Source organism: Aspergillus oryzae, chromosome 2 (genome assembly GCF_000184455.2).
Source record: "Aspergillus oryzae RIB40 DNA, chromosome 2".
NCBI lineage: Eukaryota > Fungi > Ascomycota > Eurotiomycetes > Eurotiales > Aspergillaceae > Aspergillus > Aspergillus oryzae.
This window is the reverse complement of record NC_036436.1, coordinates 111,523-138,951: the sequence shown is the minus strand read 5'-3', so window position 1 is coordinate 138,951 and position 27,429 is coordinate 111,523. Positions and strand designations below refer to the sequence as shown.

At 48.4% G+C, this 27,429-nt stretch overlaps 8 protein-coding genes across 8 annotated transcripts; 5 read left to right on the top strand and 3 right to left on the bottom strand.

Annotated features, from left to right (window-relative positions):
- Positions 1-252: 252 nt before the first annotated feature.
- On the bottom strand, positions 253-1,860 carry AO090001000062 (ankyrin repeat domain-containing protein; the record flags this gene model as incomplete). The annotated part of the gene is made up of 1 exon (XM_001818572.1): positions 253-1,860. The coding sequence occupies one exon, from the start codon at positions 1,858-1,860 to the stop codon at positions 253-255; it is 1,608 nt and encodes a 535-aa protein (XP_001818624.1).
- A 2,812-nt stretch (positions 1,861-4,672) lies between these two features.
- AO090001000061 (sugar porter family MFS transporter) lies at positions 4,673-7,981 on the bottom strand (the record flags this gene model as incomplete). The annotated part of the gene is made up of 8 exons (XM_023234361.1): positions 4,673-4,937; positions 4,987-5,079; positions 5,143-5,354; positions 5,419-5,568; positions 5,625-5,986; positions 6,046-6,503; positions 6,564-6,629; positions 7,974-7,981. 8 exons carry the CDS (start codon positions 7,979-7,981, stop codon positions 4,673-4,675), a joined length of 1,614 nt encoding a protein of 537 aa, XP_023089495.1.
- A 4,380-nt stretch (positions 7,982-12,361) lies between these two features.
- Positions 12,362-14,443, bottom strand: AO090001000058 (uncharacterized protein; the record flags this gene model as incomplete). The annotated part of the gene is made up of 1 exon (XM_001818570.1): positions 12,362-14,443. One exon carries the CDS (start codon positions 14,441-14,443, stop codon positions 12,362-12,364), a length of 2,082 nt encoding a protein of 693 aa, XP_001818622.1.
- A 1,770-nt stretch (positions 14,444-16,213) lies between these two features.
- Positions 16,214-17,560, top strand: AO090001000057 (uncharacterized protein; the record flags this gene model as incomplete). Its single annotated transcript, XM_023234360.1, has 1 exon — positions 16,214-17,560. One exon carries the CDS (start codon positions 16,214-16,216, stop codon positions 17,558-17,560), a length of 1,347 nt encoding a protein of 448 aa, XP_023089494.1.
- A 1,491-nt stretch (positions 17,561-19,051) lies between these two features.
- Positions 19,052-19,971, top strand: AO090001000056 (class I SAM-dependent methyltransferase; the record flags this gene model as incomplete). Its single annotated transcript, XM_023234359.1, has 2 exons — positions 19,052-19,093; positions 19,150-19,971. The coding sequence occupies 2 exons, from the start codon at positions 19,052-19,054 to the stop codon at positions 19,969-19,971; spliced, it is 864 nt and encodes a 287-aa protein (XP_023089493.1).
- Positions 19,972-21,850: 1,879 nt separating this feature from the next.
- AO090001000055 (uncharacterized protein) lies at positions 21,851-22,558 on the top strand (the record flags this gene model as incomplete). The annotated part of the gene is made up of 3 exons (XM_023234358.1): positions 21,851-21,901; positions 21,963-22,334; positions 22,523-22,558. 3 exons carry the CDS (start codon positions 21,851-21,853, stop codon positions 22,556-22,558), a joined length of 459 nt encoding a protein of 152 aa, XP_023089492.1.
- Positions 22,559-24,390: 1,832 nt separating this feature from the next.
- On the top strand, positions 24,391-25,077 carry AO090001000053 (uncharacterized protein; the record flags this gene model as incomplete). Its single annotated transcript, XM_001818565.3, has 4 exons — positions 24,391-24,517; positions 24,579-24,667; positions 24,727-24,854; positions 24,918-25,077. The coding sequence occupies 4 exons, from the start codon at positions 24,391-24,393 to the stop codon at positions 25,075-25,077; spliced, it is 504 nt and encodes a 167-aa protein (XP_001818617.3).
- Positions 25,078-25,731: 654 nt separating this feature from the next.
- On the top strand, positions 25,732-26,582 carry AO090001000052 (uncharacterized protein; the record flags this gene model as incomplete). Its single annotated transcript, XM_023234357.1, has 3 exons — positions 25,732-25,885; positions 25,943-26,112; positions 26,187-26,582. 3 exons carry the CDS (start codon positions 25,732-25,734, stop codon positions 26,580-26,582), a joined length of 720 nt encoding a protein of 239 aa, XP_023089491.1.
- Between the last annotated feature and the right edge of the window lie 847 nt (positions 26,583-27,429).

The window sequence follows — 27,429 nt, the reverse complement described above, 5'->3', positions numbered from 1 at the left end:
TACAGAGAGACACAGAATGATACAATTTGGACTGTTAGATATCAACATTTGTTATTGACCAAACTTCGATTGGTTATCCCAATTGTCTCTCGCGCTTGCTGTCTAGTTTTGACGTACATATCTGACACGGACCAGAGCTCCACAGACTAAACCGAACAGAGTCATAAGAATCACACCTCACTCATGATGCCGGCGGGTGTACAACGCTTGGTTTCCTACCATATAGGGACATCTCCTTAACTGTAATCCAAGTCAAAGTGCCGCGAATAACTGTATGGATAGCCCAAAGCGTTTATTGACTTTGTCCGTGAACACAATGCAGTCTTGACAAGGACGTGAGCTGATCAATATGACCGCCTCGACCAATGAAGCCGGTGGTGGCGCACTAGCCATCTCAGTCAGGTCAGCATGTCTGTCTAGTCGCTTATTCAGAACCTTTAGTTGGCTTTCTAGCTTTAAGAGTGGTCGTGCTTGGGAGTCAGCGATTAGCAGATTTAGGGCTGTTTCAACAGATTTGAGCTCCAAATTTAGTGCCTTGATCTCATCATGCTTGCCGACGAGCTTTTCGTCCCCATCAAATATCTGATGTTTTAGATCCTCCTTTCTCTTTCTCAGGGACGCCACCTTGCGGCCTATTTCAGTGCCAGACAGGAATTCCTGAAGCTCATCCTCTATACATTCGATCCTTTTTTCCAGTTCCGAGTCCGGGTCAGCGTCGCGTGGAAGGAAAACATGGCGATCGATGAAGTATGCTATCAACTGCTTTTCGGCGTGACATGCATTGTATCGTCCGTCCTTACCCTGATCACAGCTGTGAGAAGCTAAGGCATGGCCCGCTACATTCGAGATGTAAAAGACATCATCCGTCCACTGTCGGCCATCAACCCTGAGGGACTGCACCGAACCATGTGCCCATCCGCTCATAGCGCCAATGGATGGGAATTTTCCGCCTCGTTCCAACCGCGCCACCGTCTTATAGCTGCTGCTGATTGGATACTCTTCTATCGGGCCGTGTAATACTAGCGAGTCCTGCCTCGGAGAGGGTGTGAAAGAGTAGGACTTAGACCCTGATAACGTGGGAGGGCTCCCAAAAACAATCTTTGATTTTCGGTTCTCTCCGCTGAAAAGCCGTACGATATCCTGACGATCAATGTCCCTTTTGAATGTGTCTTCGTGACGGCCTGGCAGTCGATTGGATGAAGATATCAGGTTGCCTCCGGTGCGCTCGTATCTCTCTCTTCGATTCTTGTAATGGTCTCGAGCGAAATCAATAGCCATTCTGTTATCGCTATCCCGAGTGTTTTTGTCTGCACCGTTTTGCAAGAGAACCTTTGCATTTTCGGCCCGACCAAAGAGTGCTGCCTCCATAAGGGCACTCCTTCCGCGCTTGTCAACAGCATTGACCTCAGCCCCGTGTTTAATAAGAAGCGACACCATCTCCGAGCTCGGCTCAGCTGCAGCGCTGATGAGAGTTGTTTTGCCATCGTAGTCTCGCCCTCGAATGAACAGCTGGGCCTCACTAGAAGTCTCCAGGTATCTCTCCACCGCTCTTGTATCCCCGTTAACACAGTCGCCTATTGGTTCAAAAATTCTCTTTTGTTCAAACGGCTCAATGCCGTGCCCTGGATCGATGGTGACAATTTCCTTCGCATCTTCATTGATATCCGCATATGTATCCGCCCTCTGCGCTGCAATCGTAGCCTTCTGAGCCAACTCAATCGCCAGATGATCAACATCGTCATCCTCAGTATCACTATCAGGCGATACACAAATATTGGTACATCGGCCTCGTCTCTTGTCAATTTCATACGCAACCTGACCTTGATCGCCAATGGGGAAGCAGCAAAGGTAAGTCTCCATCTTCTCGCAATGTGAAATCCTCAACGTGTTCGTCTTCCAGTTTATGCCGTGGTGATGAACCTCTTCGCAGAACGGACAACGAACGTAGTAGGAGCTCGCATTCTACCAGATAACGTCCGCTTCAGGGAAGGTTGTCATTGTGGGAGAATACTAATGCACGGTGGACTATGGCAGGTATATTCGATGTGATGGTGTTGGTGATGAAATATGCTTGGTAATTTTAGATAAATGAAGAATATGAGCTCCCTAATAAAATGTAGAATTCTTGAATTCTTAATGATTTATAGGCAAAGTAAGACCTTTTATATCGGCCTACAATCACGTGGTTGCAGACAAAGAGCCTTTGTTCTAACAAAGAACCCTTTAGGCGAACAAAGAGCTTTTAGGCAACTACAGTAATAAGTATACAGGCGACGTATATGTCAATGGATCTGCTGACCTGAAGGACTTGAGGAAGTAGCCGGAGAGGGTGGTGGGAGATATGATGTTACACCCACAGCCTTGTCATTGCGCTTACCACCACAAGGCTGTGTAGCCGCCCGGGTAGTGTATGAGGCTCGTATTGGACATTCTTACTCCTTCAAGGAGTAGCCGTTATTGGTTAGATTTATAGTCTTCCAAGCTTCTCAAGAAGCGAGATGATATGGAACACGATGCTCTGATACATACTGTAAAGCATGGATTGTATTTTTCTCTTTGAGTCCACATGTGCCTTTACTGTTTTAATTGTTTTCACTGTCATATCTGAGGCAATCCTCAAACTAGGAAGAGGCATGGCACGTGGTGTAAGATGAGAACAAGAGCTGCTTTTCCAAGCCGGGGCTGACCTGAACGCCGAGGATCACGGCTGCTACAAGCAGCTCAGATCTTGAACTTAGCCAGAGACAGAAGAAAATTGCCTTGCTATTGAGCTGGTCGGAACTCGAGCTCTTTTCTAGGGCTGGGTGGTTCCGTATCTTGAGATGCATGTGGCACCTCTGTAAGGGAACTTGGATGTGTCGGGTTTTGTTGATATATTGAGTGGGATGATGGAATGAAAAAGCCCGCGAGCAGGTAACAGAGGTACGCATAGCATGTGCAACTTAATGACAGCCCTCCATGTCTCTTTTATCTTGTATCCAAATGGAAGCTGTAGGCAGGGCATCCTCACAACCCCGTTTGATGGCTCCTATATGGAAAGCTCTGACAACCGATCGCGTTCTCCACAACACCCGTGACAGAAAGCCGAGTGAGACAAATCTCCCGTGTATGATGGTTATATTGAGCGGCTTTAAAACGTATTACCGTTATCAAATTAGCGGAAGAGCAAAAAAAGAGTCTACGCGACAAGAGATTTTCTCGCTGAGACACTTTCAACATGCCCATAAACCCTTACAGTCCAGTTATGTTCGTTTCATAATTGGAACCAGGCGCAGGCGAACACCTTGTCATGCTGCAGAGTATGATGGTGAATATCCTCCATAGCAGTATTAGGGTTCTGATTCAAGGCCTTCACGTCGGAAATTGAGTCCGAGAAAGACAGGCAACCAAAGCGATGTCTGCCTGATTATTTTCGTGACCTCCGACGTGTGATTGGTTATTATTTGCCAAGATGTTTAGTCTGACCTCCGCTCCTGCCGGGTTACCCGATGAGGTAACCCGTGGGATGACCGAGGCTTGGCCCTCGTGTTCCGCCGTCCGAGATTATATCGTGTTTTTCCACGTCAAAAGCATCGCCGTTTTCACTTTACCCAATAGACAATCGTGTTCAGAAAACGCATCAAAGAAATTATATATCGTGCCATGCGGGATACTTTCCGAATTTGTAAGCCGACTCTCGTAAAAAGTGCCACGGTTGGATCGTAGCAATACCTGTTAATGGAAAGGCTCAGGATGCGCTGACTCGCGTGTTCCCTAGTGCATATTGCAGGGATTTTATAAAGCCAGATGCCAGGTGGGTCTAAGCGTATAAGCCACTATACTGTGAGCCCCAGGCCACACGAGACGGAACAAAACGGTACGATGGTTCGGTTATATCGGATGTAAGGCCATGGATGCTTGCTAGGCTCCAATATTATCTATCGTACAACCTCATTATTTCCTTTTTCATCAACCCTTTTTTTTCCAATTTCTTTTTGTTTGTCATGCCAAGTCGGCTCCAACACTCGGACCGCACCGCCAAGCCTCCGTAGCTTTGTTTGTCCCGCACGGCCAACGCCATAGGGCCTGAGCACTGGATTATCCATTCGGAACACTCTGTCTCATTAATCCTGGCAAGCATTAATCTATACCGTTCAGTGAGACTCCAATCAAGTCATCCACAAACACAACAGCTCTAAGAACCGACACTATGGCCCCTGGACCCGGCTGGGGCTGCGATGGGAAGGAATATGACTTGCAGCGTGGCTACAGTTAAATTTAATATTTCCGATGAGAATCAGTGTGCTACACCCTTGGCAGTAGGCTTGTTTGCGCCATCACGAACTTGGCTCGTCACAGATACTCCTTGGTCGGCGCCGCGGCTGTGAAGTTCTATACACCATGAATAGGGAGACATATCCACGGAAAGAGTCGGGTTCGCAAGAAGCAGTATTACTGTGGGAAGTTCGCCATGATCAGTCTCAGGATATCATTAGATTTCGAGTATAATTGCGGGAAATCTGTAGACTTCTGGTAACCTGAATTCAACCAAAGGAAGGACAAAGAAAAAGCAGAGTGTTAAAAGCTGACTTGGGAAAAAAGCAACCCAAAGGAAATCACATTGGGCCGCCGGGTATAGGTGATATACATGCAACCAACTCGACGTCTATTACATATCTCTCCTCTTCATCACTCAAGCCTTGACTTCAGTGGTACTGTCGTCGCTCTCAAAGGGCTTGACGGGGGCCGGGGCCGTAACGCTCTCGCGACGGATGGCCTCCTCGAGGTACTCCGGCTTCAGCTGGCCGTGTTTGTCGTAGCGGTAAGGTTCTTTGATTGAGATGGTCACCGCGTTGAAAACGTTCGTGGACTTCTTGAAGATGTTGTCCATCTCTTCCAGGGAACGGTAGCGGGTTTCCGGGAAGAAGAAATACACGCAGGGGAACATAAATGCGTTTCTGGTTTTGTCAGCGAAAAATCAATCTTACTGGTACATGGAGTTCTTACATGACAGCGAAGATGACATAGGTCTTGTAACCGATATTGGTGAATGAGACCGGAGTAATCATCACGACCATGAAGTTGAAGATCCAGTTTGCGCTGGAAATACGTTAGCCTGGCTTAAACCTGGGGCCTGTATGGATGATGCTTATATGCTCTTACCTGGTTGCCAGTGCATTAGTTGGTGCACGAATTCGCAGTGGGACGATCTCCGCCGGGTATAACCAGGTCATTCCAAGCCAACCGATGGCGAAGAACGTGTTGAAGACGAAGAGGAACACGGCCTGTCCGATACCGGCCTGGCTATCACCGAGATGCGTCAACCGGTAGTTGGTTCCCGCCAGGACAGCCATGGAGATAGACATGCCCGCGGCCTGGGAACAATTTGTGTTAGCAGCGGCAAAGCTACAAGAAATAGATAGAGTGTGGACTAAGTACCCCAAAGAGCATGAGTGGCCGACGTCCAGCCTTTTCGATAATGAAAATCGGGATAAATGCAGCCATGAGGTATTCGGTGCCGTTGCAGGCGGCTAACAACTTTGGCAGATTGCCTTCGCCCAGACCGATTTCGGCGTACAGAGAGGGAGCCTGGCAAACCGTGTTAGTACTGTGTAGCGAAACCAGGAGCACGGGGAATATCTCACATAGTACGTGATGAGATTAATTCCGGAAATTTGCTGGAACATCTGATTGACATAGGCGAGTGCGACGCGATGGAATTCTCGGTACTCGCTCATATCAAACAAACTTCGGTAAGAACCCTTGGACATTTCCTTAACGGTCTCCTGAATAGATCTAAACTCATTGATAACATAGGGGTCGTCACGCGGTTTCTCATTAAGGTATTCGAGAATCTCCAATGCCTCATCGTTGCGGCCCTGCATCACTAGCCATCGCGGAGACTCGGGCAGATTCATAATTGAGATGAAAATGACTACGGCGAAGAGAATCTGAAAGGCTAGGGGAAAGCGCCATGCCACCTCACTGTTGGGGATAAACGAAAATCCTAGCCAACAGTCATCAGTAATTCTTCTGTTGTATGGCAGTGAAGTGGGTGGAACTCACCGTAATTGATCCAGTAACTGAGTGTAATGCCTCCCGTGATAAGCATACCCTCAATCATGACCAATTTTCCACGATCATGGGCTTTAGATGACTCTGACTGCCATGTGGGCACTGTACTTGTGTTCATACCATTCCCGATACCAGTGATAATCCGACCGACAATAAAATGTGGCAAATGAAACGCGGTTGATTGCAATAAAGCCCCAGTCGCCATAGTACAACAGCCGATAAAGATGGTTTTTCGTCGACCGAGCGGATTTCCGATAAAGATAGTCAAGATGGCGCCAACAAAGCATCCCAAATTGTAAGATGCGACGGCAATACCCTGGTTCAAACTGCGCTGCGATTTCAAAGCTTGGTCGATGCCCTCAGCCTTGTCATTGATATCGGGGAAGTATTTGATGAACGACGGGAGGTCCAGCAGACCACCGGTGACGCCCTGATCATATCCGAAAAGCCTGTGTGCGACACCTATCAGTAGCGAGACCGGAGATTATTCGACAGAGCCGGCGCCGTACAAGAAATCAAGACTGCCCAGGGAGCTAATGGCTAAGTTCAAGGCTCTGCCTCTAAATCCGAAGAACCTTGGTAACCCAAACATGTTGTTCAAGCACAGCGCAATGGCGCGAATCGAATTTTAGACAGAAAAATGGGACCATGCGAGGTCGCGAGCAGCTATCAGAAGTTATTTAAATGTAGTATTGACCCCCCTCTCCGCGCTCTCGGCTTGATCAATGCGGTAATCCGAGCCCACTGAATTTCTCCAGGGCATAAGAACGGCCAAGATATGGGGAAACACGCTATGCTTTGCGGGGATTGGACGTGCGATTGTGGCCGTCCTGGGGAAGTGGCTTGTCGGCTAAATCGTACTTAGACCAAAAGAGTAGTTCGTACTTCTTGGAATCACAATTAGGACCAACTATCCATGACGTACAAACCCTTGGCAATGGTGAGAAATCCTTGGCGGAAGGAACGTGGTAATATAACTCTCTCCTATCATTAGTCGAAGGCAGTCTTAGGGCTTGGGGGCTAATTACGAGCGAGTCTCGGCACCCGCGAAATGGCTTGCCAAGAATGCAATGGCCTCAGACAACCGACACCTATCAATTGACACCTTATGCCGTTGGGAGAGGATCTTCCCACACGAAGTCCTTGCCCAACGGCAAAGGTAATGAAACTAGTCCCACAAGGGCTCAGCTTACGGTCTGCATGCATTCAGGTTGCTTCGTTGGAGCTAATCGTATCTATGTCCCAGTGGTGCACCAATCCCCTGGTCCCCGGCGCTGCACGGCACGCTGAGCCACTCTCCAGAATCTGACACCTTGGCGGGGTGTGAGGCTACGCAAACGATAGGACCATCTGATATGGAAGAACCGGTCAGATTACGCCGTGGAGGTGAACATACAGGACATGCGATAAGGTGAGCGTTGTTAAGCATGAAACGTGAGGCAGTTGCGTATCCATACTTTCCAATAGCAAAAAGATATAGAGAGTTTAGGCGTCCCATGTATAGATTTGACTTTCCGGACGAGAACCTTTGTGGCTTATATCCATTTCTCGATAGCTTGACCATAGCCTACAACAAGCTTCCCTTGATTGAAAGACCCTCAATTCTCAATAGTCTCTGCATCTTTGAGGCTCCAAAAGAGTATCACGGGGTTTCGCTCTCTTTGACTTTTTCACTCCTTCATAACATTATCCAGACCATCTCAAGGAGCATATCGAAACCCTGGCACGCCCTCCAAGTCACCTCGCTTGTTTTCGTCCACAAGGCGGTTTTGTCGCTTAAGGTAAAACGAAAAGATCACCGTCACAACGGTATATAGCATTTGCATCGCAATCGTGGCCCACATTCCAGGGAGGTACCTCTGCAAAAACAACATCAGTGCCAATTTGGGAAAAGAGTAAAGCGCCAAAAGGGCACTCACCGGCGCATCCTGCGTCCTAAAAATCGTGGACCCCGCAATACCCCCAGCAGCACCCACAGATATCATAGCTGCCGCGATAACACCACGTTTCTCCACAGTCGGAATCTGACTTTGGCCATATGATAGCGTCCCAGGGATATTGGCCTGTGTCCCGAACACGGCGATGAATAGACCAAAGTACCGAACGCCTGGTGGTCCGCTGTAAAGTGTGATGAGGAGCCCAACGACAGCGGAAAGCGATTGGACCACTAGAATAGCCCAGCGGATTTTATACTTATCGGACAGCCAGGCCATAACCAGAGACATTATTACGGCGAATACATACGGTGGTGAGGAGAGTATTTGGGACAGAGCGTAGCTGAAGCCCATCCCTTCTCGGAGAATGATGGTCTTGAAGTAGGCAATTGAATAGACACTTGAAGCGGCGATAAAGTACTGAATTGAACTATGTTCATTATTTCAAATGAGTATATACCAACAAGGCGCGGGGGTCAGGGCTGGGAGCGCCTTACTAAACGATAACCTTCCAATCCCAGATCATCACCATCGCCTCCCTAAAACTAGGGTGTTTATACTCTTTCTCCTGTTTATCAACGGATAGCCGAGCGATCGCAATCTGCTTCTGCCGGGCCGTCAACCAGCGTGCTTTATCGGGAACTTTATGAGGTCAGCCTTAATTCGTTGAGGGCTCCACGGTGAGGGTAGAGCATACATTCCACGACAAAAAACGCGGCAGCAATCCCAGCCACAATGGTCGCAATGCCCTCGACGATAAAGATCCACCGCCAGCCCTGGGCGTATATTCCATCCCCTACTCGAATCAAGGAAAATACGTAAGCGAGGATCGGCCCGAATCCAGACGCAATCAGCGCCGCCGTATAGAAAAGCGATATCCTAGTAGCTGTCTCATACTGTCGGTACCACGATCCGATGATGAAGACTGCACCGGGGAAGACTGGCCACATGTTAACTTATGTAGGTCACAATTGGGAGTAGAGTCATACGTCCAGCCTCGAAGATCCCGAGCAACGCACGACACACGGTTAGAGACTGCCAGCTTCGAACGAAGCCCATCCCGAGGACGCAAGCGCCCCATGATATAATCAGGAAGCTTAGCCATGCTCTGGCACCGATGCGGCGGATGACGAGGTTCGATGGGATTTCGAATAAGCCATATCCTGACGTCGATTAGACTTATTTAGCACCCCATGAAGACATGTTGAGCCTACCTATGAAAAAGACAAGCAGGGCGATGTTGTATCGTGGCCTTCGAACGTTAGGATCAAACAATTGTGTAGGGCATCAGTATAACCTACCCTTGCGAAAGTTGAATATCAGTTCCGAGGCCGGCAATGTATGCAGACGATATGTTTGTGCGGTCTAATAGGGAGAGCCCGAAGATGGTGCATAGCATTGGGAACACGCGCCAGTCAATGGTTCGCCTGGGCAGTTATTAGTCCATCTATGAACAAGAGCAGCAAGTCACATACGTACACCAGCTTTTTCTCCTCCTCATTCGTCCACTGTTGAACGCTCTCAGCGTCTCCGCCATTGACCAAACCTAAGGCCTGAAGTGGTTTAGAACCAGCCTCCTCGATCTCCTCTGCTGCATTATCTTTTTCGTTCATTCTGGCAGAGGATGGACAGGAGCCCTATGCGGATCTTGGGTCAAAGAGAAAAATGAACAAGCCTTAGGTGTCTTTGCTTTGGTGGGTGATCGGCGCTTGAAGTAGTCCCGCCTCCCCCATGGTATTGAAGACCTGCATAGGTACCCTCGGCTCAGCGGCTATATCTCCTCATTGATACTGCGCTGAGGACATATAACAGCTGCCATGAACAAAGAGCCTACTGAGTAACCCCTCCATGTTAGGTTCGACCCCGTTTACCCCACGGGGTAGATAACCGAATCTGTGGAGCTGAGTAGCGCGAGTCATTTAGTGCCAATCAAGACATTGACCAGGCCTAGGCCTTCTTGACGATCTTGATAAGAAGAACCCCGCACAAAATTCCAGCGCCTAGTATAGAGATACACAAATGAATGACGAATTGTAAGTCAATCGCTGCAGGCTCACTACCCCAGGAATGCGGGGTAGAGCCAAGCCTCGAGAAGTTTATGCACAGAGCACCTAGGGTCTTAGGGCGGATTATCGTCAAGGACTACTACCACATACCCCGTTAGTTCCATATAACCCTGCCCAGTAGAATGAAGTAAGTGTACCTTATCTGTAATTTGTTTTGGCGCCCACAAAAGCACTTGTTGGCTCTGTTCTCGCGTCATGCTTCGCATGAGGGCCTACGGATACAACTTCAGCTGCGAAGCACAAGCAGTAGAGGAGAACAACATTCATCAATAAGGAAGCTACAAAGATACTTCGAGCAACAGCTCATGTGAGCACCCTATACCAGCAGGTATCAAACATGCCAAGTTTTGACCTCCACTCCTACCTTTCTCATTTGCTCCGTTTTCCGCTACAACCATAGTTGACTTCTGCCCAGGAACTATAAAACGCGCGTCCGGACCATTGTTACAGAGTAGCCGCTATGGGCCTCCGTGCCCAGAGAACGAAGTAGGCGTCTCAAAACCATATAACCTCGGAAACGTTACGTCTCGTAGAACATCCGGCTTCTTTACCTGCATCAAAATCACCACCACAAATGCATTGGCTCATGAACGATAGGATCAGAGCCCAAAATGGCGACCCCCGAAGCCCCACCACCTCTCCACCTCCCTCCACCTGGCTCTCTGATCTTTGGCCCTCTCCTAGTGTACGGTTACTGAGCACTATATCAGGAGATTAGACCATTGCTTGCCTCACTCCTGAGCTGTATGAATATTCTACAGCCTTTCCTCCCTGGTTTATATGTCAGAGCAGTTGGAAGAAACTTTTATATCAAATCAGGCAAAGTGTCTAGATTTGAAGCATGATCTATATTCTATTTTCTAAGAAGCCGAATACTTCAAGCATTTACTATGATAAGCAGATAGGATGAGCTAATCTGCCTTATCTTATGAATTCTTTAGTGCAGTGCAGCCCAGCTGTTGCGCTGTGCACATAGTGGAGCAGGAGCCAATCTCAGGTTTGACGATACCTGTTCCCTACAATATCATCCATGTGTATCACAAAGTTTGTCTTAATCTCTATTCAATTCATAGGTTTGAGAAGACTTGGACATTTTCTAGATCGAATATGACAAGAAATTCTCCCCACCGCAAACACCCCAGGGACACACTGGAGACTACAGTCTGGTGGTAAAAAGAAGTGAAAATTCATCGGGCATGGATTCGATTCAAATTATCCAGATACCGTACGTAAGAAATGTCACTTCCTTATTTCCCAATGGCACCGCATTATGACTTGAAGGCTCAGGATCCTGGAGAGAAAGTCGACAATGTTTAGCCCTCGGTTGTGAAATCAAGGCTTCTAGGCACTTATGTCTTCTAAATAAATTGTAGGAAAATAGAACTGTTTACTGATAGTATGGTTTTTCGGAGATGCTGAACATACTAGTGAAATATATAATATGATAGTCCTTGACTAGAGGACCAGGCTCAAAACAGAGTATAGCTCTCTTGTTAAAAAAATGAACAGAGTTTTCTGAGGCTCCATAGTTAACTGAGCACGAGCCATGCGCGGAGTACTTGATTCGAGGCTCCCTTAGAGTGACTCTTTGATGCTTCCTAACCTTGGTCTGTTCTTCCGAGAGCATCGGAAATTTGTCGACCGACCCCGAGACGCTGACTTATCATTGACCGGGATGTACAAAGCACGTGCTGATGCCTGAGGCCGTCGGCTGCACGACTCAAGTATTACTAGTTAGTGCTAGGCCAAAGACCTGCCAAAGACGTGCGCAGCGATCTAATCACATGACCTTCAATTACTATCTAAATTAGTAAGCGGGCAAGCGGCCAATAGTTAATGTCCCGGATGAATTGAGGACCAATGACAAGCCAGATACATGAACAAAGCACAGACTAAATATGGACCAATCAGAGCGCAGAGGCTGGCCAATCAGAGTCGAGAAGGTGAAAACCTGTCCTGTATATTGCTAGCTCCGCTGCGCAATCATTAAAACTTTAGTTCGAATTGTATGTATAACCGACTGACATGACGTTGTATTCTAATTCGCACCCAACTGACGACTCTGAGGGGTTCATGATTAAGCTAACGTGAATGGTATGACAATATTTCGGCTTGATTAGACTACGGTATCTCAGACTTGGATTCGTAGTATAGAAGCAGGGATACTATACACTAGTACATATATCATACTGGTAAGGACTCTGACGATCAATGCTGCACGCTAAAAACACTCTTGATTACAGAACATTTGCTCTACCTAGCACTATTCTCCATCACATTTACAAATTAGAGAGCTCACATCCACGCTCACCAATCAGCACACATGCCGGTATACTTATCATACACAGTTCCTTCAGGACATTCCTCGGCGCCGGTAGAAGGGCCACCGGTAGTAAGGCCGCCGTTGGAAAGACCGCCCATAACAGGACAGTACTCGAAGCTCATACAGTCACCAGATGCCAGGGCACAGTTCTTTCCATTGAAGACCTGACCGGGGGGACACTGAGGGGGCTCAACAGCCACACATTCCTTCGTCTTCTTGTCGAAGGTGGTGCCAGACTGGCAAGAAGGCGGCTTCTCAGCTACACACTTCTTGCCGTTGAACTTCATTCCAGCGGGACAAGCAGGTTCCTCGGGATGGGCACAGTCCTCCCCATCAAAGACAAGTCCCTCGGGACAGTTGGGTACGTCACCAACACATTCCTGACCGTTGAAAGTGGTTCCTGGGGCACACTCTGGCTTACTGTCGGAGACACATTCGCCATTGACCAAGGCGTAGCCAGGCTCACATTCCACGGTAACTAGGTTGAGACACTTTCCGTTGCTCCACTTGTGGTCTGGGGGACATTCGGGATCCTTGGGACTGATGCACTGCTTGGAGTCCCAAACTGTGCCCTTGGGGCAGGCAGGAACGCCAACGACGCAGCCACCACCAAGCAAAGTAGATCCTGGAGGGCATTGAGGGACGGAGGTTGTCAGACAGTCGCCCTGACCATTGTGGACAGAGCCGGATGGGCAGGAAGGAGAGATGGTGGAAACACAACGGGTACCATCGAAGGCTGTATTTTCAGGGCAGGTGGGCATGAGCGGAATGAGACATTCCTCACCGTCTAAAGTGTGGCCCTCCTCAGGACAAATGGGGATGTGGGTGGTGGAGACGCAGTTAGTGCCGTCAAAAACGAATCCGTCCTCACAGGTGGGTGGGGTGACGCTGGTGCAAACACCCTTCTCGAACCTGGTTCCAGCCGGGCAGCTAATTTCAACGGTCGAAATGCAGTTGCCCCCGGACAGTGTTAAACCAGGGGGACATTCCGGCTTCTCGATCATAACACAAGTGGATCCTTCGAGGATGTGACCTGGAGGGCATTCAGGAAGCTCCGTCAGAACACAGCGGCTACCATCCAGCTTCGCGCCAGGAGGGCATTGGGGAATCTTGGTAGCTTGCTTGTGGCAGTACTTGCCCACCTGAGTGAGGCCAGGGGGGCATTTGCCGCTCGAATCAGTTTCGAAGAGACAGACGTCACCATTCCAAGCCATACCATTAGGACAGCAACGGGCAACACCAGAAGCAAGATCAGTAGAGAGGACGCTACCGGGAGGACAGTCAGCCTCCTCACTAAGCACACACTTCTGAGAGTGTAGATCCAGTTCGGAGCCAGGAGGGCATGTCGGTTTCTCGGCGGAGGTACATTTCGCTGTGGTAGGGTTGAAATTCCCGCCCTCGGGACAGGATGGTGGAGTATCAGACACGCACTCGCCGTTCTTGAGTTGACTTCCTTCATCGCACCCAGGCTCAACGACAGAGGCACACAGTCCAAGGTTTTCGTTGTACTCTGCGCCAGCAGGGCAGACCGGAGAGCCGACACTGATACACTTCCCGTCGCCAAGCTTCAGTCCCTCAGGACATTGAGGCTTCTTGACACTGACACAGGTCTTGCCATTGAAGGTGTAGTCTGTAGGGCACGCCGGGAGTTGCTTCGATTGACATACCTTGCCGTTGTACTCAAGGCCAGAAGGGCAGGTTGGTGGTCCAGCCACACACGAGTTACCCTTTAGGGTGGTAGGGGGCGGGCAAGTGGGGAGTCCATCAGACACACAAAGGTTGCCGTCATATTCGCTTCCATCGGGGCAGATAGGCTTGAACTTCGAGACACACTTGTTATCCTTGCGAATGAAGTCCTCCGGACAGGTAGGTACACCAAGGACACAGGCCTGACCGTCGAATTCGGTTCCCTCCGGGCAACACTTAACAAGACCGGAGCTCGGGTCCGTCAAAGGAAGGATATTATCGAGGGTGTACTTGGTTTTACCACGGGAGGAGCCTCGGGCTTCTACATGGTATGCAGAAATGCCAACGAGGAGGGCCAACAGGCCATTGGCTTTGACCATGATGACCGATTTGAAGGAGAAATGGATGGTGGTGCGAAGTAGGGAATAAAAGGACAGGGAGGTAATGTTATTTATATTCGCATTGGCCACTGCCGTATGCTGCGAAGCTGAATGCGAAGCTGAAGAGATTGAGATTCCACCGTGTTGGCGCCTGGCTCCGTCCAGAATGGCAGACGCCTTTTCCAAGATCCACAGAATGGACCATCTTCTCTCTTTGCGTCGTCGCCATGAACTTAAAATCGACGATCACCGCGACGGAAGGGCAAAAAAGATGTGTGGCGAGCTGAGCTTGAATTCATGAGAGCTATATCCTTGTAGATCTCAGAATAGACTTCAGTCGTGCGGTGGAATCCGGGGTAGGACTTTGAAGTGAGGAAGAGAGTTGATAGGACAGTGTATTCGTCGAGATTCCATAAACGGCAATGATATGCAGATGAACTAGGGGCATTGACCTTGCTATCTCACAATATCGATCAAGAGATCCCACCTCAGCTTCGAGCCAATTTGGTTGGTTGATGGACGATCTCGCTTAAAGTCTTTCCGTCATTAAATATAATATGCCACTCACGAAGATATATCAAATCTCCACTCACTCAAGTACCAGTATAATACTATCACTAACTGAATTCCAGAGCTTTCAAGAGACTTCCCCACGGCACGGTGAACCGATCTTGATTCGACCGCCGGGAATCTCGGGGCTGAGGTCGCGATGATCCTGGATGGCTCCACTTGGCTGTGGGGGAGCTGAACTCGCTTCGGTGACTAGCTTGCATGATTAGCTTCCAAGGTGGAACACTGTAGCCCAAAAAAGAAAGCTGAAGACTGAACATGCCGAAGCTAACGCCGCCAGAAGATGCTGCACCGTCTGGTACCGACGGCTGAAAGGTCTGAGGGATTCTTCTCTCGGCATACTTTTCCACTACTTACGCTGCTAGCGAGAATATGTAATCTAGTTGAACCTTGTGCAATTCGCGTGGAAAGTCCTGATTTTCTTAAAACGGGAGTCAGCCTATTTTGCGCCTGGTTGGTCCCAAGAAAACCCACCAAAACACATTGGAACGAGCTCAAAACACTCTACAGAGTTTGATGGACGGTCTCTTCTACGTACCCGCGTGAGCTCTAGCTGTGTCCATGATTGTGGTGGTCCATGCGACGTGGAGATCAGCTTCCTAGTTCCCCACGCGAAACAAACCCTTGTTCCCTGATCGATAAATACAGAAGCCACTTCAGGAATATTTCCCATATTCCATTCTGCTATCGGACTACTGAGTGATATTTCGGGCCACACGTAGAGGAGTAACTCGGAGGGCGCACCCAAACCATGTGTCAGTGGAAAATGCCTTGTTTGCTCGACCTCAGAGCTGTCTTTCCTCTATGCATATCGGAGTTATCCCGCGAGGCGCACTGTGGAGCAGCTGAACCTCGCGCCAGCTGGCATTTCAAAGGGTAGCAGTTCATAGAAGATCCGCAGATCTGAGTTTGAATGTACCTATCACACACACGCGGCCTAGGCAACTAGACCCACTGCCGTGCAAACTATTGCACAGCTACGACTAATACAGCAAGCTGTGTGCTAAAAGTAAGTCCATAACACCCTGTATTTGTTGTGGATTCGATATTGGAAACAAATAGCCATCGGCGTATATTTTCCGCCCTATTCTCACTTGGGTATTTCCACCCACCCACTTGAAACCCCAATATCTAGATCTGATTCTTTTTATTTCGGTTTAGCCATTAGTACCTCTTTTCGTGAGGCGCAAGAGGACCATGATGTTTAGCCAACCCTTCCTCTTTGCATTCCTGTCTGCGGGTGCAGCATGGGCTACTCAGGCCCCCTTGGGCTCTGCAAGTGGAAATGGTTGTCTTTCCTTGTCCAGCGGCAACCACCGAACAGCTTATGATACCTGCTGCTCCGGGGGAAGCACATCCGGCAAAGGATCTGTCAACGGGGTCGAGTTCACGTACTCCTGTGGAAAATGGGCCACTGGATCTAATAAATCACCAATCAAAGGTGTAGATGCTCGTGAGTGCGCTAAGCACTGTGCTGCCGACACTAATTGTTTCGCAACTTCATGGACTCCCAGAGGCCAGTGCTTTTTAGTGACCACTCAGGGCTATAGCACCGCCTCGGGTAGTAACTTCTTGTTGATTGAAAAAACTGGCGGTATAGTCGATGAGCCGGAACCGGAGAGCGGCTGCGGAAAGCCCGTCGAGGCAGCTAAGACTCAATGTGAAAAGGATGCTGCAGCCAGGTGTGAAGTGGAGAAGGCCGCGCTCAGTCAAGCGGAGAAAGTCGAATGCGAAAAGGAGATCACCGAGAAGTGCAATGACGCTGCTGTCGCTGTCGAAGCGTCGAAGGCTCAATGTGAACAGGAGAAGGCTACTCTCGGTCACGCTGCGAAGGCCGAGTGCGACAAAAGGATCGCTGAGACTGCGAGTGCTGCTGAAACATCAAACGCTCAGTGTGAAGCGCAGAAGGCTGCAGTCGCTCGGATAGAGAAAGCTGAATGTGAAAGGAGGACGGCGGAGAAGTGCAAGACCCACACTTCCAGTGCTGTCGAAGCCTTAAAGGCTCAATTCGAACGGACGAAGGCTGATATCACCAAAGATATGGAAAACAAGTGTGAAGTGGAGAAGTCAAACCAGGCTAAGGAATGGGAAATTGCTAAGGCTAAACTCGAAGCTGAGAAAGCAGAGCTTCAGAAAGCACTTGACGCGCTAAAGGTGACAGGCGTTGGAGGAACTGCGTCGCATGAGCATGACGGTAGCGATGTTGCTAGACGGTTGGCGGAGGTCGGCCCTACACCACAATATAACATCTGCCCCCAGTTTGGTGGAAGAGAATTCACGACGGCCACGTCGTCTGGCAACACTGCCAGGTGGCGCGTCAACTGTAATATGTTCGTCAAGGGCCATTGGTATGTTGATCGACATTGCCCACCTGGTTCGATTGTTCAGATTCTACGTGAGAGACAGGAAAACAGGGAATATAAGGGTCTCTTCTGGAATCATGTCAACATCTGTCATGAAGTTATTCCAACTCCCGGTACTGGAGGGATGTACCTAATCAAGACTCCGAACTTCCCTAATCATGCGTTTATTGAACGTATTGACTAGGCAGATTAGATGAGGGATGTGAATACAAGGACATCGTTAGCCGTTTTTTATCTGGTGATTTCTGATATAGCATCAAAGATAAGATGGTGATGCTCCTCAAAGGGGCATATCTATATCTTTGAGATATATAAGAGCGACCTGCCTGCTCTCGTCTAACATAAAGAACTTATCACGCAGACGTACCCCGTCGATCTTGGTTTCTAATATACAGTCTTGTACCTTCCCCAGAGATGCACCCACGCGGCTAGTGACAGCTTTGCAGTACCATAACCCTAGAACATCAAATATTAGCTAATCCCTCTATTGCTAAGTCCGGTACGATGCGCGGTATCATTGACGTCCCTCTTTCTAAGGCTAAGTCGGGGCCTTTAGTCAGAAGAATGGGTAAAACCGTCGGCCATCTTCATGACCTGAAAGCTCCTCACTTGGTTTTATTTTTCTTAAATGATTAATAGTGCTATATAAAAGTACCACACGAATATTACGTGTCCAAAGCCCCCCTTGGTTGATTGACAAGGATCTTCCTGCATAACGGCCAGTGAAGCTTCAAGATGTTGTCTAATAAGTGGGTTCATCTCGAGAATAGTAGCAAGGCGAGCTCCACTCCCCGACATTTGTAATTAATCAATGCATCTGGAATGTGATAGAAAAGATTCTCCAGGTCTTGATTGTCTCCCCCTGTTGTTCCTTCCCAAATGTTATATCCTGTTACCTTTTTCCAGTGTTAGTTTGCTCTCCTCCACTAACACTAGATTTTGTCTGCAGATTGGAGCCTCCCTTTCTGACTTGTAGCCATGGAACAGTCTGTGGCTGTTTAGGATACACTCCTCGCCAAAAATGATCGCGTCGAGTTTGTCTGGCAGCAGTTCCAATCCCTCATGTATAGTCCTCTCGTCCACATGATTCCGAGAGAAAGGTTCACCGACATGCTCAAGCACGGTCAGCTCCTCTTGATGACCAGTGCTATTCTTCGTCTGCTTCCGGGCGATCGGCTGGTTGAGGGAGCCAGCCCCACGAGGAAACTCCACCTCTGGCCAGATCTCAGCACGGCCTACTGAAAAGAGGTATATTCGACCAATCGTTTAGTGTTCACGCGGTGGGTTCTCCAGCTCCTAGAAGAGTTATGGGTAGTTCACGATACTGGAATGACACACATCACGTGGCTAGGGTTAATGCTGAAGAAGAACTGGAGGTTAAGGGTGGGCTGAGTACTTGCAGCAGTTTTGGAATCATAGCAGTATTGTTGACACTCCGAATTCCTGGTCCGATGCTTTTCTAAAGGAATAATATATAATCAACGATTCCAGAACCGCATGACTCTCGGCCAAAAACTGTTGGTCAAATTCTCCGTGAACTAGGTAGACCCGCCGTCTGCACCACCACTTCCATCCACTAGAGGATATAAGCTTTGGGTGGTAGGGGGCTCCATTATTCAAGCCGTCTAAACGAAGAAATTGTCATGTAGCAGACAACTATGGACACACACAGACGATGATTCGGGTAACGCCAGGGATACCCAGGTTTCGCCCTCGGGTGAACAGCAAGGGGTGATCAAGAAGGCAGAGATCGATCTCAACGGCGTTGCGAAGACTCTCCTTGTCACTCTTATTGCCCGAGCCCATGACTTCCGCACCCCTCGCCCAATTCTCGGCGATCCATACGCTCAACATATTTTAGATCGGCTTGACTTCGATGTTACCAAGATGACTATGGCACCCAATCAGATGGCAAGCATCGCTGTTCGAACAAGCAATTTCGACCGATGGACTTCAGACTTCCTCCAACACAACCCAGACACCACTGTTCTACATCTGGCATGTGGCCTCGATAGTCGAATGGACCGCGTGAACTGGGGCGACAACACTCGGTGGATGGACATTGACCTTCCTGAGGTCATTGAGCTTCGAAGAAAAGTTCAGCCTACATCCTTGCCTGGTCGAGATTACTCCCTTCTCGGAATTGACGTTCTCGATGAGTATTGGATGCATGAGCTTTCCACTGACGGGCCAGTACTTGTCGTGATGGAGGGATTGCTGTGCTATCTGCCAGAAGATGATGTGAAACGGCTGTTACAACGACTCTGTCAAACCTTTCGCCGAGGAGAACTGCTTTTTGAGTGTATCAATTCTATGACTCTACAGGCCTTGAATGGGACAAAGCCAATACAGCCAGTCAGTGGTATCGGCGCTGAGTTCCATTCATATGTGGACGATCCTAAGACCTTAGAACTCCTCCATCCTGGCTTGAAATTGATGGAATCAATTCGTTTAGCAGAAGCTCCCGGTGTCGAAATGCTCCCCCTTGGCTTTCGTGCGCTCATGTATCTACGTTCCTGGATCCCTGGTGTACGCGACGCTGCAAGATTCCTGCGCTTCCAATTTGGAGAAATTGGTGAAGTTGCAAATGAATAGCGGGCGCTTATGTAGAGTTCTGTAAGGCCTTAAGAAATCGGGATAACGAGGCCACAGAGCAGCATTATCCTTGACCATCCAAAAAGGATACTTTACAATAAATATCATCATAACAGGAACAAGGATTATCGTATGGAATGTATATCCTCCTCCTCCTCCACCAACAAGGAGGGTGTTGTGTTAATATGACTGGGTGCATAGTCTCTACTAGCTCGAAGGTCCGTTCATTTCCTAATACCCTGCCATCCCCCAAAGCCTTGGAGGTTTTCTGGGTCGAAAAAAATAAAATATCATAAAGTACAATCCCATTCACGACAACATATCTGCACGCGCAAAATTAAGTCTTGCTTCCACCAAGAGTACATGTACGTTTGGAGATAGGGCAGGAGAGGTGGACCTCCCTTACGAAGTTGCCTGAAATTACCAAGTGGCAGGCATGATAACGTGGAGCGACCCGACACAACCCTTCTTGGCTACTGGATCATTTATTTTGTAGTCAGTAAAGGGCTTCTGCAGAAGGACATGGGATTCTTTGGAAACTGGGTGGGCCATCAATGCCCCACTATTTGCTAAATTACGAGACATATGATAGGAACTGGACTACTTGAATGTTATGAGTGGATATTCAATGTCAAGTGGCGCTGTGAATGGAGTGCTTAGGAAGCTAATAAGCAGACTCAACTATCCTTTATATAGCCTTTGATGTTATCAAGGTGTTCTACTATCTCTTAACTTAACGTTCAGGGGGGGTATTGCGCAGCGGAGCGAAGCGTTTATATACTTGCGGGAACCTATCGCGTGCTATGGCGTTTTGCAAGATATGTCGCCGTTGTTAGTCAACGAGCTAGATTTTCACAGTTCCATCTGGCCCATTTATTACTTTCCTTCGCAACTCATGAACCTCCGAACCAAGAAAGAAGAAACCAGAGACAAATAGTTACTATGTTAGCGTGCAGCCGACTTGGAGATTTGGGGGCCGAGAAGACTTCGTAAGTGGGTCATCTTCAGCAAAGAACCTTCCATTCAGCTTTAACCAGTGATTGAAGCAGCAACCTGAATTGCCATGCAACTATGGTGTTCGCGGCCCGCAGGGAAAATAAGCCCAGTGTGCATGGCTTGATCAACAGGGGAGTCAGGGTTCTAGGATAATCAGGGATCCGTTGCTGGAAGCCATCGGTGAACAGGATTTCCATATTGCCCCACTTTCAGCGATATTGTTGCAAAATCAACCCACAAAAAACCGGAAATTGTGCGAGGAATTCTCCGAATTGGTATATTGGGCCGTTAAGCGCGTCTTGGCGGTTGACCGTGTGAATCTCCTCAGAGTTGGTGGAGTATCTTCGGCATTGTGTCCAGACCTTCACAAAACTGGCGCCGGGTTGTGAAGACAATTTGGGGAAGGTGCTTGGCTCCCAAGGCATCACAGTTGGACTCAGTCAACTAGTTCCAGGCTGTTACGGAGTCTCAGCTCACTCGATAAATGCAGTTGTCATGCTTCCTACGGAAGGGTCTTCCAGATCAGCCAAGACCCAACATGGGCAAAACTGTCATCAAACCATCCTCTTCTATTCGATGAACCTTAGGTGGATCTCCTAGCGAGCAATTTTGGATGTCTTATATTGTCGTCCAATTGCTTTTTCTGAATCCTTTGTTGGTCATTTTGGGGGCGAGTAAATGGAGTCAAGGTGTCTGAAAGAGAAGCCATCGTGGGTTTTCAGGAATTGCAGTGGAGCTGCATGAAGAACCGAAATTTAGAGCATATAGCAATCGTCCAGATATAAAAGGGAGGAATGTTCTCACATATGTGGATTCATTCAGCAGAATTCATCCTCATTCCTTCTGACAACTGATTTTCGAATTGAGATATCTTGTCGCTACTATGAAATTGACACAATTTGCTTCTATCCTCACCGCGGGGTTTGTAGCAGCCGTAAGTCCTTCGAATCGGGAAGAGCACGGCAACTTGGAACATTTCCTAACCCTTTTCACAGGCTCAAGCACTGGATGAGTCTCCAATCCCTGGATATGGTATTCAAGAGCCCTCATGGGAGGTTGAGACAACCCCAGGAGGACCCAAGGTTATCCTCAACGGAACCGTCCAGCAGGTGCATGCGCAGCTTTTAGAGATCAACCCCAACTACGATGACGACTTTGCCACAGTGTTGGACAAGAGAGACGCGACAGTATTTGGCAAGCGGGACGACATCAAGTGCAACAACTTCCCACAGGCGCGCCGTGGTGATATTGAAGCCGGGATTAAGCACTTGCGCGGGGTCTCGGGACAGCCTTCCAACGGACCTGGACCTGGCAACTGTGGGCGAGTCAGCTGCTCATGGGGCACGGCCATCTGGTGGTGCAATGATGTGAGGATTGTAGCAGATTATATCAAGGACATTTACTGACATCATGAACAGAACACATTCACTAAGGTCCTTCCGAGCTTCAACAACATCGCCGATGGCGCCCAGGTCATTCTCAACAACTGCCAAAGAGGAGGAGTGAAGCTTTCCGGGCAAGACTTCCATTCGGACAACTGGAACGTGATTGTTAGGGGGGACAGTTGCTAGAGAGGAAAGGCCGGCGTTAAATCCATCAGAGAGCTTTAAGTATGCCAGCTCAGCACATCCATGTTACCCTGTTAGTTGTTGTAAATAGCGTTACTGTTCGGAGACCTCAACTCTGCCTTAGGCACTACGCCAAGACAGAGTCTTCAATCACATGACTTTGTCTAACCTCGATACAGTAGTCACCATGCACTGCTTAGTCATTTGTGTATAGTTCTTGTGCATAACAATGTACATAGTCTTCAGTCAGTCACAAACCCTGAGTAGTCACACAGTGCACACAAAAAGAACCCTGGTTCATACTAGAACCATATATACAAGAGCTTACCCACAATCCCAAAATGAATCTACACTTTCGATCCAATTAGACACCACTGGCTTACCCGCTAAACATCTAACCAGGGTAGGCTACACTTTCGTAGGCCACTCAACAGATTCATTTACGTACAAATCCCTATCACTTGTGGACCTTTACATAGATAACCACGTAGCAACTACGTACCGAGTCTCGGCGATTCGATGATCTGAAGCTAAGTGTATGTCGATCCGTCCTGGCAGCCCCGCAGTCTCGGCCGGGAGCGCAAATCATCACTCGATTGTGCTTCCAGTGTATGATATGTCTCAAAGGTATCATCCCGCTTCTCTCAGTATGAAATTACCCACGTAGGCAAGACGTGGTGTGGAATGATTAGGCATGCAGCAAGCTGACGAGAGCTATTCGATTTATGAAGTGAGAGTCTCCATGTCAAGTGCCAATCTCTGCAAGATCTCATGTTGAATTCCCCGGGCGATCCATAAAGTTTTTGTGCTCCACTTAACGGATCAATCCTGAGATTCTGCAAGAGAGCCAGTATCCACACGGTCCACAGAGAAGCTGAAATAATATTCAGCTTTCGAAAATCATTGCCACATGGGGCTAGTCGCAGAAATTCGTTGAGGATAATGAGAAAGAAGAGGAGCCCAAGTAGCATTCCTGCCGACGACCTTGCCCCTGCTTAAGATCTCATGGACCCTCTTCGGACCAAAGTTCGGGTTTTCCATCTCAAAAGGCTTCAAGGAAACCCCATTTACTCAACCTAATCTTGAAATCTTCCGGTGGGAACGTCAAAACAAGACCACAATGGGTGAAGGTGATAGTACGACAGCCCGTCCGTTTGTTCGCTTCGCCTTGGCTAACGAAAGTCTATTTCAATAGTTACCCTTACCCTGCAAAAGTATGACCTCAAGTCTAGGGGGGCCACTCCGACATCAAGGGCTATAGTTCCAAAAACCTTCCGGGAAGCTGCACTACAGCATCTGCGATGGTACTTGGTCCAGAACAAGCGGTTGCCGAAAGAATAGTAGGTGGTACACCACACAATCTAATCACTCATATCGTCTAACCGATTCATAGCGTGAACCAGAGGTTCTGTGATAAGGACGGCGCCGATGTACCGGACGACACCACCTTTGACGTGTATACCAAGCTGAACAAGGAGTCGGAGGAGGTAGGCCTTGTTCCGTTAACTGTTACCATGTCCGAAGGCTGACCAATTTAGGATTCGTTCAACGTTTACTTCATAGCGCCTGGCGAGCAGGAATCGATTTGGACAGGCATGGACGATGGCACAGCTGCCTTTCTGAAGGAAGGGCTTGACCTCAAAACGGTATTTAATCCTGATCAACAGCCTCTTGGTCACTTTGCTAATGTCAGCACAGTCCCAGCAGATGGCCTTCCTGAACCCGTCTCTGAACAAGCTCACATCTTCAATTAAAAAGGACGACTGGAAGGCTTCCGCTGGCAAGGCAGACACGTAAGTAGATCTCTTGCTCTTACCATGTTAGTCTAGCTGATGTGTAAAGTCACGCGGCCGATATGAATGAGCGGCAATGGGGAATTGTGATGCGAAACAACGACCTGCTCAACGGTAAATTCTTCGAGGGGGGGAATACCAATTCAAAAATAGCTGTCCCTACTAGCATCAGTCGAGCTAGATATACCGGTGGGTCAACTTCGCTTTATAGATGAAGATTAAGTATCGTTATTGACGTTACCTTGACCAGCATTTGCCCTGAAGGAAAGATCCATTCCTGACTACGACGTCACTTTCGAGGCCCCTAAAGATATTCCAGGCAATACGAAGAAGCCTGAAGTATGCCACTGCCATTTAGCACCAGGACTTCATTCTTACCACAAGGCTAATTGTTCCAGATCAAATTTCGGATCCCACGTTTTCAAATCTGCGATAGCTCCAGAGTTGAAGTGTTCGAGACCAAGAGTGCAATTGCTGATTCAATGGCGTCGAACGCCTTCAGTCAGACGACGGTCGAAGCCTCTGTGTGAGTACAAGAAGCCCCACCACCTTTTCAACAGGGAAATAATTAATTCGATGCCGGGTACAGAGGTGGCGGAGCATTCGGAGTTAGCGTTGGAGTCAAAGCTGGTGCCACGACCTCTGGGTCTAGCTCCTTTGCACAGTCGTCCTCTAAGGACGAAAGTCGTATGCATGTAGCTTACTTGGTCAGATCTTACCATACCTACTTAAAGGAACGGGGTATCTAACTTACTCTTTAGTTTCCCCGAGTCGAGATTTTCCTTGATGTTGATGACCTCGAAGTAACCGAGGAGTGCAAGAAGTACTTGGATAAGATCCGAGACCCAAAGGCAAAGAAGGAAGACGCGGACACTTTCTTCCAGAAGTTTGGTGAGCTATCAATCTTCCCTTGCTCACTAAAAGATACGAACGAAGCTTATATCTTCTAGGACATGTTTTCGTCCCCCATGTACAATTGGGTGGTCGGCTTCACTCGGTGGAATCTACTACAAGTATCGCCGGAGCCACCACGGAAGAGAAGGCGTCAGCACTTAAGGCAGCTGCGAGTGCCTCCGTCTCGGGCTGGGGATTCCAGGCTTCCGTGAGTGCCAGCCATGAGACTACAAGTAACTCAAAAACGGAAAAATCTCATAGTAGCTCAAATCATTCGATCACATGGCATGCCGATGGAGGAGACACCTTGTTGTGCAACAAGTGAGTACATCGTTAGTGCCCATAACTCTATATGAGAGCAAGCACTGATATAACACTTACTGCACAGCCCCCCTGCTTGGTGCCCCACTGTTCACTCCTTCTACAATTGGCGGGTGATGAATGTGAGTCTACCATGAGGAATATAAACGGTCTGGGAAGGAAATCTCTAATTCTAGTAGCAAATTGGCATGGTCGATATCATCGAGCTTATCGGTAAAATCAAGGGCTACGAAGACATTCCTCTGCGGATACAGGAGATATACTTCGCCAATGTCCAATTCAAGATCATTAAGCACGACGACCACCCAGCGGCCCAGCCATACCTGGGAATGGTTAGCAATGGTCAGTGATGGAATATAGTCTTAGGCTCCCTAAAGAATATACTAACAAGCTCCACAGAGGAGCTCCTTGAACGACCCGAGGCTGGAGGAGGGAATTTCTCCAGACGCGCCATGCGCCATGTACTGACCAAATCACACTCTCGCGAAGAACATCTGGATAGCAGTCTCGAGGTCCTTGCACTCAAGAACCAGCTGGTGTGGGAAGGTTCAAATGGAACCACTGCCAGGGTAAGAGATACTTTGCTTGGCGGTCACTATGGATAAGAAACTAAAGGACATTGCGAAGGCTGACACGTTGATAGTTCAAATTCGGAACCTTGTATCCAATGCGCTTCTCCGTCTGGAACAGACAGACAGATGAAAGAGCTTTGTATGCCGTTCGGCGGACTACGACAGCAGAGCATTACCAGAATGAAAATGTCTTATATGCCGGCATGAATGAAGAGCCGAATGTGCTTGTGAGGTTCTCGAAACTCAAGAACGAGAAGAAGCCGAATGGTGTTTCCTTCCAAATGGATTTCGACGCTGCCACACGAGCAGACAAAATTGGAGCGCATGATTGGGTTCGGATGGACTTCTATGATATCCAAACTAAAGAAAATGTTGGCTGGTTGCAAAATAATGGGGGAATTGCTAAACTGAACGAACTGGGGGATTTGCAGATGGATGCCAGCGTATTCAAATTCATGTATCTCTAAGATGTGTTGTCGGCCCGGGCTTTCGCATCTAACCTAGTTAGACCAAATATATTTTTGGCATGACTTTTTTCAGCTCCAGGAGCAGTCCCGCGTAGGGAAAGATATGGGCCTCCGCTGTCAACAGGTCTGGGAGAATCTTCCTCTAAACCTCTCTGATCAATAGCCCCTTCCCAGAGTACCTTGCAATACCAATTGAGATTGAGGTGTTCCTTCTGACTCTCTGCAGGAATCCTTGCTGGCATGACTTCCAGACGTTCTTCACTGTATTTATGTGCGTATATACGACAGATGTGTCACTCTCCACAAATCAATCACTGCCCCCTTCGGCCTAACCTCAAGCCAAATCATCTAGTCTGCTGATGTGGCTTTTGGACGCAAAGGATATTCAGGTACATGAGCGTCATATGGTAGATGAAGCGGTATGTAGGTTCGTCGTGCCTTGTTGATGTTCTTTTTGTGGTCCGACATGCTAAGATCATGGCCGAGAAACAATGCAACAGCGCCGTAAGAGGAAAAACGGGCGTCAAATAGACGTCGACGAACCCAAAGGCTGAAGCCAGAACCCACATTCCTCCACAGCAAATAAATATCGCCGTAGCAATTCGGAGCCTTGTGCGTCCAACGGGCCCGAGGACTAGTGGCAGAGTTCTTCTAGCGCTGATACGATCCCCTTGGATGTCATGAAATTATTGCAGGTGAATTGTAGACATGACCCAGCACAGGACGATAATATCAAGGCCAGCTCCGACACTCAGCTCAGGAACTTGTTGGTAGACACAGATGTTTACTAGCCGGGAAATCGTGAAGCTAGCAATTGCAGCAAATGCGTTCCGGAAGAACCAATGAT